The sequence below is a fragment of the Mus caroli genome, unplaced genomic scaffold (genome assembly GCF_978045245.1).
Source record: "Mus caroli unplaced genomic scaffold, Mus_caroli_1 scaffold_12, whole genome shotgun sequence".
NCBI classification, from domain to species: domain Eukaryota; kingdom Metazoa; phylum Chordata; class Mammalia; order Rodentia; family Muridae; genus Mus; species Mus caroli.
In genome coordinates, this window is record NW_028227267.1 from 53,068,350 (window position 1) to 53,090,657 (window position 22,308).

The following is a 22,308-nucleotide window of genomic DNA, read 5'->3' on the forward strand; positions in this document are numbered from 1 at the left end:
AAAAAGCAGCCATATTTTCCACCAAATATCGGAAAACCAGTCTCTAGGCCATATCCTAACATTCTTCTCCTCTGAAACAAACCTCTTGAGGCCTGCACCCATGGTTCAATTCACCCTCAGCATCAATGACACCCATGTCCTTGCTAGAATGACCCATCCAGCTCCACTTAAGGCCTTCCATGGCTTTCCTGACCTAAAGTCCCCAAATCCACATTCCTTTAAATCAAAACGAGTTCAGGTATCTGACAGCATTAACTCAGTCCTGGTACCAACTTCTGCCTTACTTTGGGTTCCCATTGCATTAGAGACTCCATGTCCAACAACTCTTAGGAAAGACAACATTCAATTGGGAATGACATAGGGGTTCTGAAGTTCAGCCCCATATCATAAGGGAGCAATCATGGCAGCATGTAGGGAGACATGGTGGTGCCGCACCTGAGAATCCAATGCCTTCATCCAGAGGAGGAAGCCAGGACACCTAAGAAGGTATTTATTTAGTAAATGTGTTAATGTCTGGGCCTTACTTTAGATCCCAGCAGATGAGAGAGGAAGCTATAGGCAATGTACCAATCAGGGTATCAGACACTAGAGTTTGGTCTTAACTCTAGTGAGTTGAAGAATGCCCAGGCCAGCAGTGGTGGCACACACCTTTAATCCCAGCACTTGGGAGGCAAAGGCAGGCTGATTTCTGATTTTAAATCCAGCCTGGTCTACAGAGTGAATCCAGGACTGCCAGGGCTATACATAGAAACCCTGTCTTGAAAAAGAAAAAGAAGAATGCCCAGCACTAGGTAAATAAACTCTGTCTCATAAAAAGAACTTAATCCAATTGGCCTAGTTGTCACTTAGTTTCTTTGTTCATTTTCAGTGGAGACTGTGGGGTCCTGCTATGTAGCCTAGGAGATCCTGCTCATGAGCTTGGTTCTTCCCTCAGGATGGGAGGTGAGATTAAAGGCCCCAGGTAAACAATTGAGCCACCCTAAACATACAGGTTGGGTGGGTCAGATTCACTTAAACTGAAGAGCTTTATAAAGGACCACATTTGCACAGGATTCTCAGACTTGCCATAGTCCAGGGAAGTAAGTGGAGCTCTCTGTGCACCCCAGAGTCTTGTGAACAACGGGACACAGTGGACCCTAGTTTGCTCACTGTGTTCAGGAAAGGAAGCTCAGGAGAGAAAATGCAGGTGAGTTGGGGACAATTAACTTAACTCCTATTTTCTGTAGGACAACTGGTATATTTGTGCCTCAATATATACCTAAATATTGTTAATTAACTCAAATTTGAACCCATGTCTGTAAATTGCAGAGATACACCAATTAGATTTATTCTGTCCTTGGGTTTCTAGGTTTTAGCCCACAACCAACCATGTAGCCAAGAATGATGCTAAGTTTCTGGGAATCCCCGTTCCTCTTAGGAGTGAATGGCATTATGGCCACCTGTCTGACACCCATGTTGTGTGACATAGGATGGAAAAAATGGAGTTTCACACAGTTTTACTGATATATTATTGTGTCTGAAGCACTGCTGGTGTTGATTAGATTTTGAAAGGGAATTTTTTCCCCTGCAGAAAATGTTAAGAGTGTGAACTGGAGAGAGTGAGTGGCTGTGGTCTTCTCAAAGGAGAGGTGCTTCAGTTTCTTTCCTCCACTTGATCAAGGGCTCCTGCCCTGGGCACTCTCGATTCTCTTTGGATTAACTTCACAGGTCAGCTTTCCCATTAGAGGAGAATGGACCAGCATCTGTGAATGAGGAAGGAAGGGTCCATTGTTTTAGCTTATGCAGCAGGAGGCTGCTACCTGAGTCCATTCAGAGCTGGGGAACAGGGATTCCTGTACCTTGAAACCGGTTTTAATATTTAATTTTTTCCTTTGTGCCCAGAGAGAAGACAACCAAGTCCAAAGTGTGAAAAATGACCAAGAACCCAATAGGAGAACTATGCTGAGGCAGGAAGGCCAAAGTTCCTCAGGTATTCAGAGTGAAATTCCCGCTCTTCTATTGTCTTGCTCTGTGACTTGGAATAGATGAAAGATCCTAGACTGGGACATGTGTGGCAAGGATAGACCAGCACTCAGTGGTCCTTCATTTATGCCCTTGTCCCAGAAGGCTCTGCATGTCTCCCTGTTGTGGTTGTGTTCAGGAATCTCTGTAGCTCCAACATTCCCTGGTAGCACGAATGCTGTGGATCTCATTGTATTCTTTGACCAAACCTTCCCTAAATCTGCAAAACCTACTCTTTTCTGATGAGTGCACTTCTTGCTGTGAAGAGCAGGGTAGGTGCTGTAACAGGGCTGGTAAGACTGTGTCCATGACCACTTGACAAGTGAGGGTAGCCATTGTTGGCCAAACAGTGTGCAGGGACAGTCCCTAAGCAATGTTGACATGGTCGTGTGTGTTACTTTTGATATCCTCACCACATCCCTCTTTGCCTCGCAGGTTCTTGTGATGATAGCCCGTGGATTGAAGATGAAATCAAGATCTTGCTGGAAGAGTGGGCAATGGTTGAATATGAACTCGGAGACCCAGGCAATAACATGGATGAGAAGGCTGAGTCCCTTAGCAGGCGTCTCTCTAATCGGGGTTTGAGGAAGAGCAAGAATAGCTGCCTTGATGTGATGGTGAAGATGAAGCACCTGCACACACAACTTTGTAATGAGAGGCCCCGGGCTGGCCCCTTGTATTCGCCTTATCGTTTGATCCTATATGACATCTTGGGCCACCCTACATCCCAGGGAGGCTATGTTCCAGGTGAGTCACTTCTGCATAGACACTTGGGGTACTCTAAGTGGTGGCATCAGATGGCCTGTCCTGCTTGAGTTCAGAGCTGAGCAGACTATGGAATGAAGCCTCATTCCCACAGGGCTGTGTTGCTGCACACAGCACAAATTCTGACCTCCAATATCTAACTCCCTCTCACCTCAAGGCAATGGAATTTGGACTTGTTCATAGTTGACTCTGACCAGGGGACAGACAATTACTTAGAGTGACACAGGGAGAGTGAGGGTGCCATGTTCATGTTCTCTCTCTCTCTCTCTCTCTCTCTCTCTCTCTCTCTCTCTCTTTATTCTCTACTCAGGTGCTCTGTATGATTGGTCTGGTTACCCCATGCCTTCCTCCAGCACTCAACCTCCAATGGTGATGCCATCTCCAGGATACCAGCCTTGGGATTATGGCATGCCTACATCTTCTGGACAGCTTCCTGGGAACCCATCACCGATGATGTCCAGTCAGAATTCCCTGTTTCCCAGATCGGTAGCCTGGAATGCCACCTATCCATTGCCAGTTCAACATGTACTTCCTGCCTTTCTCTCTGGAGACACCAACCTTCAGCTGCCAAGGTCACCTCCTGATGACAGCTCAAGTCCTTAGTGAAGACATGTGGGGACTTTTCTTTTTCCTCTAAAAACCCCTCAGAATCATACAGGACTGTATGGATACTCGATTTCTCTATCTTATTGTAAAGTAAATGTGAATTCAAATAAATTATTTTGATATAACTCTTTTCACGTTGAATTCTTGTCACTTTAGTAGGGGACATGAGTGTAGAGGGGAGGGGATGTGGTAGTTCATGGTGAGGTTTATTTTGTGGGTACCTGATACCTGTCTACCCTCCACTTTCATAAGTTTTTTGACCCTAGTCTGCAACTCTCTCTACTTCCCAGACAACAGCTCAGCAGCTCTTTCATTCTCTGGCCCTCTTGATGGAGGATTCCTGATCAGTGATCCACCGACTCTCATTTCTTGAGAACACCTGGACAATGGGTTTAAAATTGAGTTCTAGGTGGGTGGTAGATGCAATATCTATTGAGAGAATATGAAAACTTATCTAAATATTTAAGTTCCAGATACTAAAGAGAGTGTCTGTCAAGGGACATTGCCACCAACCTCATTTTGTATCTCATATATAGGTAGAAAAGGATTGTTATTTTAGGTCTAATCATGGCCTGGTGATTCACAGGTACATATATCTGTCAGTGAAGAAATACTGAACCAAAGCAAGATAAAATTCATCTGTGCAAACTCCAAACTCTGTATCTCCATGTTGTTTTCAATGCTCTTCATATCTGCAACTCCTTTCATCTTTCTTGACTGCAACCCACATATTTTCCTTTGGAAGATCCTGGTCTTTGTTACCAGCTTTGCTGAGCCATTTATCTATGCCTCTGGTCTCTCTAATATCTTCGAGTCTCCAAGGTAACCATAAGTTGAAGCTTCTTGTTCCAATGTCTGGGATCCACACATGATCATCTCCGCTCTCCATAGGGCTTCTGTCACTTCTTCATCTCTGCCCTTTATAGTAATCTTGGGGAATGACACTCCCTTGCTTCTATTTTTGTTGTTCATCCCTCGGTATTGGCATCATCTGAGGGCCAAGGCTCAGCTGCTCTCCACAACCCCTTCATATCTTAAAAACCAGTACCACCTGGAGGATTCTCAGCAATTAACAAGTCCAGGTACAGTATGGGTTAAAATCTTGGCAATCTCTGGAACACAGCTTCTTAGTGCTCCTAGAAAACATCACTTAGTGCTCCGAGAAAACAACATTGAGAAGATTTCACCTCAGCGAGGATTTTGACCCAGGATCAGTGGGATTCATCTTGTTTCCCGGATTCGGCAAAAAGTAGCCTGTACAGGTGAGAGTGTGGACTACATGAGCTAACAGCTTCTGGGACAGGCATGAGCCACAGAGCTTCTGAGGCAGGGCCATTTTCGGGCTACAGACATCCGGCCACCTCCCGGCCAGAGGACAGGGGTCTGCCCGGCTCGGGAGGTTTTTGCTTCAGGATCTGCGGTAGCCATCTTGACTCCGGAACTCTGCAGAAAGTTGTCTGCACAGGCGAGAGTGTGGACCACAGAATCTAACAGCTTCTGGGACAGGCTAGAGCCACAGAGCTTCTGAGCAGCAGCATTTTCTGGCTTCAGACATCCGGCCACCTTCCAGGCCAGAGGTAAGGTGTCTGCCCAATCCGGGAGGCTAGGATTTTGACTCAGGATCGGCGGGAGCCATTTTGGTTCCGGGACTCCACAGAGAGTAGTCTGCACAGGTGAGAGTGTGGACTACTGATATTAACAGCTTCTGGGACAGGCCAAAGCAACACAGCTTCTGGGAAAGGTCCTGTTTTGACCCTTCATCTTCGGCCAGGAGGAGGTCCAAATGCCAGATAACTGTGTACCTTCCCTGTAAGAGGTGAGCTTGCCTGTAGAGACTGCTCTGACCACTGAAACTCAGAGGAGAGAGCTAGTCTCCCAGGTCTGCTGATAGAGGGTAACAGAATTACCAGAGGAACAATCTCTAAACAGAGACAACTATAACAACTAACTCCAGAGATTACCACATGGCGAAAGGTAAACATAAGAATCTTACTAACAGAAACCAAGACCACTCACCATCATCAGAACCCAGCACTCCCATTTCGCCCAGTCCAGGGCATCCCAACACACCTGAAATGCTAGACCCGGATGTAAAAGCATATCTCATGATGATGGTAGAGGACATCAAGAAGGACTTTAATAACTCACTTAAAGAAATACAGGAGAACACTGCTAAAGAGTTACAAGACCTTAAAGAAAAACAGGAAAACACAACCAAACAGGTAGAAGTCCTTAAAGAAAAGCAGGAAAACACATCCAATAGGTGAAAGAAATGAACAAAACCATACTAAATGTAAAAAGGGAAGTAGACACAATAAAGAAAACCCAAAGTGAGGCAACGCTGGAGAGAGAAAGCCTAGGAAAGAAATCTGGAACCATAGATTCGAGCATCAGCAACAGAATACAAGAGATGGAAGAGAGAATCTCAGGTGCAGAAGATTCCATAGAGAACATCGGCACAACAATCAAGGAAAATGGAAAATGCAAAAAGATCCTAACTTAAAACATCCAGGATATTCAGGACACAATGAGAATACCAAACCTACGGATAACAGGAGTGGATGAGAATGAAGATTTTTAACTCAAAGGACCAGCAAATATCTTCGACAAAATTATAGAAGAAAACTTCCCAAATCTAAAGAAAGAGATGCCCATGAACATACAAGAAGCCCACAGATCTCCAAATAGACTGGACCAGAAAAGAAATTCCTCCCGACACATAATAATCACAACAACAAATGCACTAAATAAAGATAGAATACTAAAAGCAGTAAGGGGAAAAGTAACATATAAAGGCAAGCCTATCAGAATTACACCAGATTTTTCACCAGAGACTATGAAAGCCCGAAGAGCCTGAACAGATGTTATACAGACACTAAGAGAACACAAATTCCAGCCCAGGCTACTATACCCAGCCAAACTCTCAATTACCATAGATGGAGAAACCAAAGTATTCCACGACAAAACCAAATTCACGCATTATCTTTCCACGAATCCAGCCCTTCAAAGCATAACAACAGAAAAAAACCAATACAAGGACGGGAACCACGCCCTAGAAAAAGCAAGAAGGTAATCCCTCAACAAACCTAAAACAAGACAGCCACAAGAACAGAATGTCAACTTTAACAACGAAAATAATAGGAAGCAACAATTACTTTTCCTTAATATCTCTTAATATCAATGGACTCAACTCCCCAATAAAAAGAATAGACTAACAAACTGGCTACACAAACAAGACCCAACCTTTTGCTGCTTACAGGAAACTCATCTCAGAGAAAAAGACACTACCTCAGAATGAAAGGCTGGAAAACAATTTTCCAAGCAAATGGTCTGAAGAAACAAGCTGGAGTAGCCATTCTAATATCGAATAAAATTGACTTCCAACCCAAAGTCTTCAAAAAAGACAAGGAGTGGCACTTCATACTCATCAAAGGTAAAATCCTCCAAGAGGAACTATCAATTCTGAATATCTATGCTCCAAATACAAGGGCAGCCACATTCATTAAAGAAACTTTAGTAAAGCTCAAAGCACACATTGCACCTCACACAATAATAGTGGGAGACTTCAGCACAACACTTTCACCAATGAACAGATCATGGAAACAGAAACTAAACAGGGACACAGTGAAACTGACAGAAGTTATGAATCAAATGGATCTGGCAGATATCTACAGAACATTCTATCCTAAAACAAAAGGATATACCTTCTTCTCAGCACCTCATGGTACCTTCTCCAAAATTGACCACATAATTGGTCACAAAACAGGCCTCAACAGATACAAAAATATTGAAATTGTCCCATGCATCCTATCAGATCACCATGGACTAAGGCTGATCTTCAATAACAAAATAAATAATAGAAAGCCAACCTTCATGTGGAAACTGAACAACACTCTTCTCGATGATACCTTGGTAAAGGAAGGAATAAAGAAAGAAATTAAGGACTTTTTAGAGTTCAATGAAAATGAAGCCACAACATACCCAAACACAATGAAACACAATGAAAGCATTTCTAAGAGGAAAACTCATAGTTCTGAGTGCCTCCAAAAAGAAACTCGAGAGAGCACACATTAGCAGCTTGACAACACACCTAAAAGCTCTAGAACAAAAGGAAGCAAATTCACCCAAGAGGAGTAGACGGCAGGAAATAATCAAACTCAGGGGTGAAATCAACCAAGTGGAAACAAGAACTCTTCAAAGAATCAAACAAATGAGGAGCTGGTTCTTTGAGAAAATCAACAAGATAGACAAATCCTTAGCCAGACTCTCTAGAGGGCACAGGGAAAGCATTCTAATTAACACAATCAGAAATGAAAAGGGAGACGTAACAACAGATCCTGAAGAAATCCAAAACACCACAAGATCCTTCTACAAAAGGATATACTCAACAAAACTGGAGAACCTGGATGAAATGGAGAAGTTCCTAGACAGATACCAGGTACCAAAATTGAATCAAGATCAGGTTAATGATCTAAACAGCCCTATATCCCCCAAAGAAATAGAAGCAGTCATTAATAGTCTCCCAACTAAAAAAAGCCTAGGACCAGATGGGTTTAGTGCAGAGTTCTATCAGACCTTCAAAGAAGATCTAATCACAGTTCTTCACAAACTATTCCACAAAATAGAAACAGAAGGTACTCTGCCCAACTCATTCTATGAAGCCACAATTACTCTGATACCTAAACCACAAAAAGACCCAAAAAAGATAGAGAACTTCAGGCCATTTCCCTTATGAATATTGATGCAAAAATCCTCAATAAAGTTCTTGCTAACCAAATCCAAGAACACATCAAAACAATCATCCATCCTGACCAAGTAGGTTTCATCCCAGGGATGCAGGGATGGTTCAATATACGGAAATCCATCAACGTAATCCAGTATATAAACAAACTCTAATACAAAAACCACATGATTATCTCATTGGATGCTGAGAAAGCATTTGACAAAATCCAACACCCATTCATGATAAAAGTCTTGGAAAGATCAGGAATTCAAGGCCCATACCTAACCATGATAAAAGCAATCTACAGCAAACCAGTAGCAAACATCAAAGTAAATGGTGAGAAGCTGGAATCAATCCCACTAAAATCAGGAACTAGACAAGGCTGTCCACTCTCTCCCTACCTATTCAACATTGTACTCAAAGTCCTAGCCAGAGCAATTAGACAACAAAAGGAGATCAAGGGGATACAAATTGGAAAGGAAGAAGTCAAAATATCACTTTTTGCAGATGATATGATAGTATATCTAAGTGACCCTAAAAATCCCACCAAAGAACTTCTAAGCCTGATAAACAGCTTCAATGAAGTAGCTGGATATAAAATTAACTCAAACAAGTCAATGGCATTTCTTTTTTTTTTTTTGCAAGAGAAACAGGATAATTTTATTATCAGGTTTTCCTTAAAATAAATGTACAATAGAAGCTCTACAGTTCAGTATGACTAGACATGATTTATAACTTGAATATGTTTTAAAAAAACAAATGACAACAGAAAAGAAGCAGCACAAACTACAAAGCCACTAGAGGAAAGAGAAGCTATAGCTTGACTTCCTCAAAAACGAAATTTCCAACCACTAAGTACCTACACCAAGTCACTAATCAAATGCTTTCTAAATTTAGAAAGGGATGATCAAGTGGACTGAAACATGTAATGCACAATCTTGGCTTTCCAGCTATAAAATAACAGTATCTCAATAAAATAAAATACACTTTAAGCAGTTTTCTGAAAACATCAATGACTTTTTCTGGCTCAGTACCTGACTTGAAATGCTCAAATGTTTATATTGCACAAAAAGAAACTTTAGCAGCATACTATGTGCATAAGAAGCTGATGAAAAATAATATTGGAAACCCCCTTAAATTGTGTTCCATATACATGATTTAAATATATAGTTTTCTGTATCTTTAATTAGTATAAGTAAAAAGGTAAATTTCTGAACAGCACAGAAATAGAAATGTATTTAGAGTTTTACAAAATATATCCAACCCCTTAGACATGCACAATCTTTTAATTTTGGAGTGTTATACTATACGAGGGAGCCAGTTTCTTCTTCATAATGAAGGTAGGAAGTCATTTTTATGACCCCATTAAAAAATGGGGCTCAGAGCTGAACAAAGAATTCTCAACTGAGGAATACCAAATGGCAGAGAAGCACCTGAAAAAATATTCAACATCCTTAATCATCAGGTAAATGCAAATCAAAACTACCCTGAGATTCCACCTCACACCTGTCAGAATGGCTAAGATGAAAAATTCAGGTGACAGCAGATGCTGGCGAGGATGTGGAGAAATAGGAACACTCCTCCATTGTTGGTGGGATTGCAAGCTTATACAACCACTCTGGAAATCAGTCTGGCGGTTCCTATGAAAATTGGACATAGTACTACCTGAGGATCCAGTAACACCACTCCTGGGCATATATCCTGAAGATGTCCCAACCGGTAAGAAGGACACATGCTCCACTATGTTCTTAGCAGCCTTATTTATAAGAGCCAGAAGCTGGAAAGAACCCAGATGTCCCTCAACAGAGGAATGGATACAGAAAATGTGGTACATTTACACAATGGAATACTACCCAGCTATTAAAAAGAATGAATTTATGAAATTCCTAGGCAAATGGATGGACCTGGAGGGCATCATCCTGAGTGAGGTAACCCAATCACAAAGGAACTCGCACAATATGTATTCACTGATAAGTGGATATTAGCCCAGAAACTTAGGATACCCAAGATATAAGATGCAATTTGCTAAACGCATGAAACTCAAGAAGAATGAAGACCAAAGAGTGGACACTTTGCTTCTTCTTAGAATTGGGGACAAAACACCCATGGAAGGAGTTACAGAGACAAAATTTGGAGCTGTGATGAAAGGATGGACCATCTAGTGATTGCCATATCCAGGGATCCATCCCATAATCAGCTTCTAAACACTGACACCATTGCATACACTAGCATGATTTTGCTGAAAGGACCCATATATAGCTGTCTCTTGTGAGACTATGCTGGGGCCTAGCAAACACAGAAGTGGATGCTCACAGTCAGCTATTGAATGGATTACAGGGCCCCCAATGGAGGAGCTAGAGAAAGTACCTAAGGAACTAAAGGGAACTGCAACCCTATAGGTGGAACTTAATATGGACTAACCAGTAACCCGGAGCTCTTGTCTCCAGCTGCATATGCATCAAAAGATGGCCTAGTCGGCCATTACTGTAAAGAGAGGCCCATTGGACTTGCAAACTTTATATGCCCCAGTACAGGGGAACACCAGGGCCAAAAAGGGGGAGTGGGTGGGTAGGGGATTAGGGGTTGGGTATGGGGGACTTTTGGGATAGCATTGGAAATGTAAATGAGGAATATACCTAATTAAAAAAATAAAGATAATAAGTTGATGCCCAGGATGATCAGTGAGGGAAATGGACTAGAAAGGAGACATGAGGGAGCTCTCTCAGAATGGTAGTTTTGTTTTATATTTGGATGAATTTTTTGGCCTATAGGTGTACAAAAGGGGTCAAAATCACACTGAACTGGACATATTAAAGGAATATAAATTATTTTATTATAACAGAATATTATAGAACTAAAACAGATTTGGAAAAATATTTTAGAAAAAAATGACTGGAACATGGGAAAATGTTCTTACATTGTTATACACTGACAACACATAAGAGAGCTAAACTTTTGCATACATACTATTCACTACCCCTGACCCATATGAAATGGTTGTAACTGTTAAACTCCTGGATTAACACTGTTTCTGTATGCCTGGGGATGACTTTTAAATGTGACTATGACTAATAAATTCATTAGTTAATTTGAAATCAGAACACTGTCAAACATCAAATCAAAAGTAAAGAGAATACTTTTATACCTTAAAAAAATTCATCTGTGTAAACTCCAAACTCTGTATCTCCATGTCTGTTTTCAATGCTCTTCATATCTGCAACCCCTTTCATCTTTCTTGACTGCAACCCACATATTTCTCTTTGGATGGTCCCAGTCTTTGTTATCAGTTTTGTGGAGCCGTTTATCTATGACTCGGTTCCCTCTAATATCCTTGAAACTCCAAGGTAGCCTTAGTTGCAGCTTCTTGTTCCAATGTCTGGGATCTACACATGATCATCTGGGCTCCTCCATAGGGCTTGTGTCACTTCTTCATCTCTGTCTTTTAAAGCAATCTAGGCTTAGGTGGTTGACACTCCCTTGCTACTATTCTTGTTGTTCATCCCTCCATATTGGCATCTCCAAAAGACTGGGGACTTCTACTACATGTAGGCTTCACCAATAGCCTTTCAAAGGCACCCTTCAATATATTATTCACTAATTCTTTGCATGACTACTTCAATCCTAAGTTATCAACTGCAGTAGGGCTGCACCTTCACACACGGCCTTCCCTATGTGCACAAGGCTATGGCAACTCCACAGTCACATCTAACCTGGACACCTGGGAACACCTAAACTCTGACCTACCAAACAAAGAGCATGCATGCAACGATCTGAGGCCTCAGGCTCATAAGTAGCATAGGGACGCCTTGTCTGGCCTCAGTAGGAGAGGATGATCCTAAACCTGCATAGACTCAATGGACCAGGTTAGAGGTAACACCCAAGGGTCCACCAACTCAGACATCAAGGTGAGATTTGGAGTGGGCCAGCCTTTGGGGTATAAAAATAAATTGATGAGTTTTATATGAAAGAAAAAGAAAAAACAATTAAAAATAAACAAACTAAAAAACAAAAAGAAAGCAACAACGAAAACAACAAAGGGCCTTCCCTGGTCTCTCTGAGAGCCAAGGATCAGCTGTTCTCCACAACCCCTTCATATCTTAAAAACCAGTACCACCTGGAGGATTCTCAGCGATTACCAAGTCCAGCTACAACATGGGTTACAATCTTGGCAATGTCTGGTACACAGCTTCTTGGTGCTCCCAGAAAACAACACTTAGTGCTCCCAGAAAACAACAGTGAGAAGATTTCACCTCAGTGATGGTGGTCTCTTTATAATACCCTCTAATATATATGCTCTATTTAACTAGCATAAATTGTCCCAAGATTCCTGATTCGAAAGCTAGAGCCACATTGCAGAAGAAACTCCTAGTTTCTTTGCAAAGTTAGTGCTGGGTAAGGTGATTTCTTTGGGTATGGATGTGAAATGATGTCTCTGAGGGAGACATAGGTGAAAGGATGGTTTGCTGAAGCACACACAGGTGAAAGGATGTTTGATATAGCAAACATGTGAAAGGGCCTGTGATGTCCGTGTATAAAATGTGCATACAAGTGCTAGGGGGATGAGCACTGAGCAGTGGTTTGGTTTACTCTGAATCACTATTCTTCCCTAAGTACACACAATATTGGTTTGCCTTACCTAGGGACATTGAGTTATTAATACATGTGGTAAAGCTACCATTGAGAAATTCTCATCCAAGAAATGCTGCCTAGATTCCTGCATCAGATTTCTAATTTGTGGGCTCTCCTCAGGCCAGTTGTCATATCTGTCAGTTTCTTCCTGACCTGATTGTAACTTTTGGTGTGTGTCTTGTGTGTCTGAGTAGAGAAGGGACTGAATCTGCTGGTTCCTATGTGATATCTGCCTGCCTAGAGGACTGGTCTGCAACAACTGTATCCTATTTGCCGTTCGCTATGGGACTGCACTGCTGATAAAGAAGCCTGAGCTTGCCTTCCAAAAAGTATTGGACAAGTCCACATCAACCATATTCTCATAACTTTTCTCTTGAATTACATTTGTGGGATGGCAGGTTAGAGTCGAGCTTGAACCCATTTTAATAATAGGTTGCAATATACTTGATGCCTAATTTGTACTTGGCCAAAGCTGCAGAGTTCTACTGCTTGGTACACTAGGACATGGCATCCCATGTTCTATTCCAACTTTACTAGCTTTCAGTGTTCAGTGATTTCATTCATTGCCTATGCTTGGCTCTCCTGGAGCTTAATCTGTAGCCGACCTTAAATTCAGCAATACTCATGCCTCTGTCCCCTGAGTTTTGGGATTAAAGGTGTGCACCACCACACCTGCAGTTAAACTTTTTTCCCCTAGAGCTTGGAAAGAGCCAGGATCAACATGAACTCAAAGATCTCCTTTCTTTGAAACATAGTTTGTTTGTTTGTTTGTTTGTTTTTTAGTTTCAGTTTCAGCTTCATGATTGTTATGTTTGTCCTTGTGGTCCTGATCACTGTAAACCAAAGAACAAAGTCTATTCTTTGAAAGACTTTTAAAGACTTCCTTTGCCATTGCAAATAATCAGACTTTTTACCTGAGCCTCAGACAGACTCTTCAGACAAGGGCAAAAAACAGCCATATTTTCCACCAAATATCGGAAATCCAGTCTCTAGGCCACACACTAACATTCTTCTCCTCTGAAACAAACCTCTTGAGGCCTGCACCCATGGTTCAATTCACCCTCAGCATCAATGACACCCATGTCCCTGCTAGAATGATCCATCCAGCTCCACTTAAGGCCTTCCATGGCTTTCCTGACCTAAAGTCTCCAAATCCACATTCCTTTAAATCAAAACGTGTTCAGGTCTATGACAGAGGTAACTCAGTCCTGGTACCAACTTCTGCCCTACTTTGGGTTCCCATTGCTTTAGAGACTCCATGTCCAACAACTCTTAGGAAAGACAACATTTAATTGGGAATGACATAGGGGTTCTGAAGTTCAGCCCCATATCATAAGGGAGCAATCATGGCAGCATGTAGGGAGACATGGTGGTGCAGCACCTGAGAATCCTATGCCTTCATCCAGAAGCAGAAGGCAGGACACCTAAGAAGGTATTTAGTAAATGTGTTAATGTCTGGGCCTTACTTTAGATCCCAGTACAAGAGATAGGAAGCTATAGGCAGTGTACCACAGATCGGTGTATCAGACACCAGAGTTTGGTCTTATCTCTAGTGAGTTGAAGAATGCCCAGTCCGGCAGTGGTGTCACACACCTTTAATCCCAGCACTTGGGAGGCAGAGGCAGGATTATTTCTGATTTCAAGTCCAGCCTGGTCTACAGAGTGAGTTCTAGGACAGCCAGGGCTTTACAGAGAAACCTTGTCTTGGAAAAGAAAAAGAAGAATACCCAGCACTAGGTAAATAAACTCTGTCTTATAAAAAGAATTTAAGTAAATTGGCCTAGTTGTCACTTCGTTTCTTTGGTCATTTTCAGTGGAGACTGTGGGATCTCGCATTGTAGTCTAGGAGATCCTGCTCATGAGCTTGGTTCTTCCCTCAGCATGGGTGCTGAGATTAAAGGCGCCAGGTAAACAATTGAGCCACCCTAATCATACAGGTTGGGTGGGTCAGATTCACTTAAACTGAAGAGCTTTATAAAGGACCACATTTGCACAGGATTCTCAGACTTGCCTTAGTCCAGGGAAGTAAGCGGAGCTCTCTGTGCACCCCAGAGTCTTGTGAACAACGGGACACAGTGGACCCTAGTTTGCTCACTGTGTTCAGGAAAGGAAGCTCAGGAGAGAAAATGCAGGTGAGGTGGGGGCAATTAACTTCATTCCTATATTCTGTAGGATAACTGGGATATTTGTTCCTGGATATATACCTAAATATTGTTAGTTAACTCAAATTTGAACCCATGTCTGTAAATTGCAGAGATACACCAACTAGATTTATTCTGTCCTTGGGTTTCTAGGTTATAGCCCACAACCAACCCTGTAGCCAAGAATGATGCTAAGTTTCTGGGAATCCCCGTTCCTCTTAGGAGTGAATGGCGTTATGGCCACCTGTCTGACACCCATGTTGTGTGACATAGGATGGAAAATGGAGTTTCACACAGTTTTCTGATATCTTATTGTGTCTGAAGCACTGCTGGTGTAGATTAGATTTTGAAAGGGAATTTTTTCCCCTGCAGAAAATGGTAAGAATGTGAACTGGAGAGAGTGAGTGGCTCTGGTCTTTTCAAAGGAGAGGTGCTTCAGTTTCTTTCCTCCACTCGATCAAGGGCTCCTGCCCTGGTCACTCTCGATTCTCTTTGGATTAACTTCACAGGTCAGCTTTCCCATTAGAGGAGAATGGACCAGCATCTGTGAATGAGGAAGGAAGGGTCCATTGTTTTAGCTTATGCAACAGGATGCTGCTACCTGAGTCCATTCAGAGCTGGGGAACAGGGATTCCTGTACCTTGAAACCTGTTTTAATATTTAATTTTTTTCTTTGTGCCCAGAGAGATGACAACCAAGTCCAAAATGTGAAAAGTGAACAAGAACCCAATAGGAGAACTATGCTGAGGCAGGAAGGCCAAAGTTCCTCAGGTATTCAGAGTGAAATCACTGCTCTTCTATTCCCTTGCTCTGTGACTTGGAATAGATGAAAGAGCCCGGAATGGGACATGTGTGGCAAGGATAGACTGGCACTCACTGGTCCCTGATTCATGATCTTGTCCCAGAAGGCTCTGCGTGTTTCCCTGTTGTGGATGTCTTTATGAATCTTTGTAGCTCCATCATTCCCTGGTAGCACGAATGCTGTGGATCCCATTGTATTCTGGGACCAAACCTTCCCTAACTCTGCAGAGCCTATGCTTTCCTGATGAGTGCACTTCTTGCTGTGAAGAGCAGGCTAGGTGCTGTAACAGGACTGGTAAGACTGTGTTCATAACCACTTGATAAGTGAGGGAAGCCATTGTTGGCCCATTAGTATGCAGAGAAAACCCCTAACCAAAGTTGACATGGTCCTGTGTGTTACCTTTGATATCCTCACCACATCCCTCTTTGCCTCGCAGGTCCTTGTGATAGCCCGTGGATTGAGTCTGAAATCAAGATCTTGCTGGAAGAGTGGGCAAGGGTTGAATATGAACTCGGAGACACAGGCAATAAAATGGATGAGAAGGCCAAGTCCCTAAGCAGGCGCCTCTCTAATCGGGGTCTGAGGAAGAGAAAGAAGAGCTGCCTTGATGTGATGGTGAAGATGAAGCACTTGTACACACAACTTTGTAATGAGAGGCCCCGGGCTGGCCCCTTGTTTTCTCCTTATCATTTTATCCTATATGACATCTTAGGCCACCCTATATCCCCTGGAGGCTATGTTCCAGGTGAGTCTCTTCTGCATAGACACTTGGGCTACTGTAAGTGGTGGCATCAGATGGCCTGGCCTTCTTGAGGTCAGAGCTGAACAGACTATGGAATGAAGCCCCATTCCCACAGGGCTGTGTTGCTGCCCACAGCACAAATTCTGGCCTCCACTATCTAACTCCCTCTGTCACTTCAAGGCAATGGAATTTGGACTTGTTCATAGTTGACTCTGACCCAGAGGACAGGCAATTACTTAGAGTGACTCAGGGAGAGTGAGGGTGCCATGTTCATGCTCTCTCTCTCTTTTTCTTCCCTACTCAGGTGCTCTGTTTGATTGGTCTGGTTACCCCATGCCTTCCTGGAGCACTCAACCTCCAATGGTGATGCCATCTCCAGTATACCAGCCTTGGCATTATGGCATGTTTGCATCTTCTGGACAGCTTCCTGGGAACCCATCAACAATGATGTCCAGTCAGGATTCCCTGGTTCCCAGATCGGTCGTCTGGAATGCCACCTATCCATTCCCAGTTCAACATGTACTTCCTGCCTCTATACCTGTAGACACCAACCTTATGCTGCCAAGGTCACCTCCTGATGACAGCTCAAGTCCTCAGTGAAGACATGTGGGGACTTTTCTTTTCCTCTAAAAACCCCTCAGAATCATAAAACACTGTATGGATACTTGATTTCTCTATCTTATTGTAAAGGAAATGTGAATTCAAATAAATTATTTTGACATAACTCTTTTCATGTTGAATTCTTCTCACTTTAGTAGGGGACATGAGTGTGTGTGGGGGATGTGGTAGTTTATGGTGAGGTTCATTTTGTGGGTACCTGATACCTGTTGTCTACCCTCCACTTTCATAAGATTCTTGACCCTGAGTCTGCAACTCTCTCTACTTCCTAGACAGCAGCTCAGCAGCTCTTTCATTCTCTGTCCCTCTCGATGGAGAATTCCTGATCAGTGATCCACAGACTCCCATTTCTTGAGAACACAGGGACAATGGGTTTTAATTTGAGTTCTACGTGGCTGGTAGATGCAATATCAATTGAGAGGATATGAAACTTATCTAAATATTTAAGTTTCAGATTCTAAAGAGAATGTCTGTCAAGGGACATTGCCACCAACCTCATTTTGTATCTCATATATAGGTAGAAAAGGATTGTTATTTTAGTTCTAATCATGGCCTGGTGATTCACAGGTACATATATCTGTCTACCAACTATCTCTCTCTCTCTCTCTCTCTCTCTCTCTCTCTCTCTGGATCTCCCTATATCTATCTATCTATCTATCTATCTATCTATCTATCTATGTACTATCTATCTTTCGTTGCATTTGACATTCCACCTTGTACACTAGTGTATGCACTAGTGTATGCACTAACTGAGGTTAGAGCAGAGGCCTTCTGTTTTTGGGGGGAGATGTGTTTTGAGTTGATGAAGCTTCCAAAGGGGTACCAAGGCCAGTCTGTGAGCCAAGCATTCACAAACCACCACATTCCTCTCTCTGGCCCCTTTTTGAAACACATGATTCTATGGGCAATACCTAGCTATAGCATAATGCTAAAATATGCAGTCCAACTGACAAAGTCCCCATACCCTATAACACTCTCAAAAAATTTGAAAGGACATAATTTGGATATGTTGTTTAATGTTCATTCAATGACTTAAGTGTAGTGCTGTATAAAATCAAAATCACAAAGCAGATCATGTACCTCCAACATCACAGAATAAATATTCCTACTTGAATAAGTTACAGTGAAGAAATACTGAACCAAAGCAAGATATAAATTCATCTGTGCAAACTCCAAACTCTGTATCTCCTTGTCTGTTTTCAATGCTCTTCATATCTGCAACCCCTTTCATCTTTCTTGACTGCAACCCACATATTTTTCTTTGGATGATCGTGGTCTTTGTTACCAGCTTTGCTGAGCCGTTTATCTATGCCTCTGGTCTCTCTAATATCTTCGAGTCTCCAAGGTAACTATAAGTTGAAGCTTCTTATTCCAATGTCTGGGATCCACACATGATCATCTGGGCTCTCCATAGGGCTTGTGTCACTTCTTCATCTCTGCCCTTTATAGTAATCTACACTTTGGGGGATGACACACCCTTGCTGCTATTTTTGTTGTTCATCCTTCGGTATTGGCATCTCCAACAGACTGGGAACTTCTACTACATTTAGGCTTCTCCAATAGCATTTCAATGGCACCCTTCAATATACCTAATCACTAAATCTTTGCATGACTACTTCAGTCCTAAGTTATCAACTGCAAGTAGGGCACACCTTCACACAGCCTTCCCTAGGTGTGCAAGGCTATGGCAACCCCACAGTCTCATCTAACGTGGACACCTGGGAACACCTAAAGTGTGACCTACCAAACAAAGAGCATGCATTCAATGATATGAGGCCTCAGGGTCATAAGTAGCATAGGGCTGCCTTGTCTAGCCTCAAATGGAGAGGATGATCCTAAATTTGCATAGACTCTATGGACCAGGTTAGAGGTAACACCCAAGGGGTCCACCCACTCAGTCATCAAGGTGAGATTTGGAGGGGGCCAGCCTTTGGGATGAAAATAAATTGATGCATTTTATATGAAAGAAAAAGAAAAAACAATTAAAAATAAACAAACTACAAAACAAAAAGAAAACAACAACAAAAACAACAAAGGGCCTTCCCTGGTCTCTCTGAGAGCCAAGGATCAGCTGTTCTCCACAACCCCTTCATATCTTAAAAACCAGTACCACCTGGATTATTCTCAGCAATTACCAACTCCAGCTACAGCATGGGTTACAGTCTTCGCAATCTCTGGAACACAGCTTCTTAGTGCTCCCAGAAAAGAACACTTAGTGCTCTGAGAAAACAACACTGAGAATATTTCACCTCAGTGAGGATTTTGACCCAGGATCAGCGGGAGCCACCTTGGTTCCTGGACTCGGCAAAAAGTAGCCTGTACAGGTGAGAGTGTGGACTACAGAAGCTAACAGCTTCAGGGACAGGCAAGAGCCACAGAGCTTCTGAGGCAGCGCCATTTTCGGGCTTCAGACATCCGGCCACCTCCCGGCCAGAGGACAAGGGTCCACCCGGCTTGGGAGGTTTTTGCTTCAGGATCTGCAGTAGCCATCTTGGCTCCAGAACTCCTCAGAAAGTTGTCTGCACAGGCGAGAGTGTGGACCACAGAAGCTAACAGCTTCTGGCACAGGCGAGAGCCACAGAGCTTCTGAGACAGCGCCATTTTCAGGTTTCAGACATCTGGCCACCTTCCAGGCCAGAGGTAAGGTGTCCGCCCGACCCGAGAGGCTAGCATTTTGACTCAGGATCGGCGGGTGCCGTTTTGGTTCCGGGACTCCACAGAGAGTAGTCTGCACAGGTGAGAGTGTGGACTACTGAAATTAACAGCTTCTGGGACAGGCCAAAGCAACACAGCTTCTGGGAAAGGTCCTGTTTTGACCCTTCATCTTCGGCCAGGAGGAGGTCCAAATGCCAGATAACTGTGTACCTTCCCTGTAAGAGGTGAGCTTACCTGCAGAGACTGCTCTGACCACTGAAAATCAGAGGAGAGAGCTAGTCTCCCAGGTCTGCTGATAGAGGGTAACAGAATCACCAGAGGAACAATCTCTAAACAGAGACAACTATAACAACTAACTCCAGAGATTACCACATGGCGAAAGGTAAACATAAGAATCTTACTAACAGAAACCAAGACCACTCACCATCATCAGAACCCAGCACTCCCATTTCGCCCAGTCCAGGGCATCCCAACACACCTGAAATGCTAGACCCGGATTTAAAAGCATATCTCATGATGATGGTAGAGGACATCAAGAAGGACTTTAATAACTCACTTAAAGAAATACAGGAGAACACTGCTAAAGAGTTACAAGACCTTAAAGAAAAACAGGAAAACACAACCAAACAGGTAGAAGTCCTTAAAGAAAAGCAGGAAAACACATCCAAACAGGTGATGGAAATGAACAAAACCATACTATATGTAAAAAGGGAAGTAGACACAATAAAGAAAACTCAAAGTGAAGCAACGCTGGAGATAGAAACCCTAGGAAAGAAATCGGGAACCATAGATTCGAGCATCAGCAACAGAATACAAGAGATGGAAGAGAGAATCTCAGGTGCAGAAGATTCCATAGAGAACATCGGCACAACAATCAAGGAAAATGGAAAATGCAAAAAGATCCTAACTTAAAACATCCAGGATATTCAGGACACAATGAGAATACCAAACCTACGGATAACAGGAGTGGATGAGAATGAAGATTTTCAACTCAAAGGACCAGCAAATATCTTAAGAAAATTATAGAAGAAGACTTCCCAAATCTAAAGAGATGCCCATGAACACACAAGAAGCCCACAGAACTCCAAATAGATTGGACCAGAAAAGAAATTCCTCCTGACACATAATAATCAGAACAGCAAATGCACTAAATAAAGATAGAATACTAAAAGCAGTAAGGGAAAAAGTAACATATAAAGGAAAGCCTATCAGAATTACACCAGATTTTTCACCAGAGACTATGAAAGCCAGAAGAGCCTGAACAGATGTTATACAGAAATTAAGAGAACACAAATTCCAGCCCAGGCTACTATACCCACCCAAACTCTCAATTACCATAGATGGAGAAACCAAAGTATTCCATGACAAAACCAAATTCACGCATTATCTTTCCACAAATCCAGCCCTTCAAAGGATAATAACAGAAAAAAACCAATACAAGGACGGGAACCACGCCCTAGAAAAAGCAAGAAGGTAATCCCTCAACAAACCTAAAATAAGACAGCCACAAGAACAGAATGTCAACTTTAACAACAAAAATAACAGGAAGCAACAATTACTTTTCCTTAATATCTCTTAATATCAATGGACTCAACTCCCCAATAAAAAGGCATAGATTAACGAATTGGATACACAAACAAGACCCAACATTTTGCTGCTTACAGGAAACTCATCTCAGAGAAAAAGACACTACCTCAGAATGAAAGGCTGGAAATCAATTTTCCAAGCAAATGGTCTGAAGAAACAAGCTGGAGTAGCCATTCTAATATCGAATAAAATTGAATTCCAACCCAAAGTCATCAAAAAAGATAAGGAGTGGCACTTCATACTCATCAAAGGTAAAATCCTCCAAGAGGAACTATCAATTCTGAATATCTATGCTCCAAATACAAGGGCAGCCACATTCATTAAAGAAACTTTAGTAAAGCTCAAAGCACACATTGCACCTCACACAATAATAGTGGGAGACTTCAGCACAACACTTTCACCAATGAACAGATTATGGAAACAGAAACTAAACAGGGACACAGTGAAACTGACAGAAGTTATGAAACAAATAGATCTGACAGATATCTACAGAACATTTTATCCTAAAACAAAAGGATATACCTTCTTCTCAGCACCTATGGTACCTTCTCCAAAACTGACCACATAATTGGTCACAAAAGAAGCCTCAACAGATACAAAAATGTTGAAATTGTCCCATGCATCCTATCAGATAACCATGGACTAAGGCTGATCTTCAATAACAAAATAAATAATAGAAAGTCAACATTCACGTGGAAACTGAACAACACTCTTCTCATTGCTACCTTGGTAAAGGAAGGAATAAAGAAAGAAATTAAGGACTTTTTAGAGTTTAATGAAAATGAAGCCACAACATACCCAAACTTATGGGACACAATGAAAGCATTTCTAAGAGGAAAACTCATAGCTCTGAGTGCCTCCAAAAAGAAACTCGAGAGAGCACACATTAGCAGCTTGACAACACACCTAAAAGATCTAGAACAAAAGGAAGCAAATTCACCCAAGAGGAGTAGATGGCAGGAAATAATCAAACTCAGGGGTGAAATCAACCAAGTGGAAACAAGAACTCTTCAAAGAATCAAACAAATGAGGAGCTGGT

General features: G+C 42.3%; 2 protein-coding genes across 2 annotated transcripts; both read left to right on the plus strand.

Moving 5' to 3' along the window:
* Nucleotides 1–420: 420 nt before the first annotated feature.
* LOC110289131 (uncharacterized protein MSANTD5-like) lies at nucleotides 421–3,369 on the plus strand. The gene is made up of 4 exons (XM_085828862.1): nucleotides 421–486; nucleotides 1,882–1,969; nucleotides 2,437–2,748; nucleotides 3,077–3,369. Exons 1-4 carry the CDS (start codon nucleotides 421–423, stop codon nucleotides 3,367–3,369), a joined length of 759 nt encoding a protein of 252 aa, XP_085684988.1.
* Nucleotides 3,370–11,949: 8,580 nt separating this feature from the next.
* Nucleotides 11,950–17,009, plus strand: LOC147001883 (uncharacterized). The gene is made up of 4 exons (XM_085828863.1): nucleotides 11,950–12,000; nucleotides 15,549–15,636; nucleotides 16,104–16,412; nucleotides 16,714–17,009. The coding sequence occupies exons 1-4, from the start codon at nucleotides 11,950–11,952 to the stop codon at nucleotides 17,007–17,009; spliced, it is 744 nt and encodes a 247-aa protein (XP_085684989.1).
* Nucleotides 17,010–22,308: the final 5,299 nt, after the last annotated feature.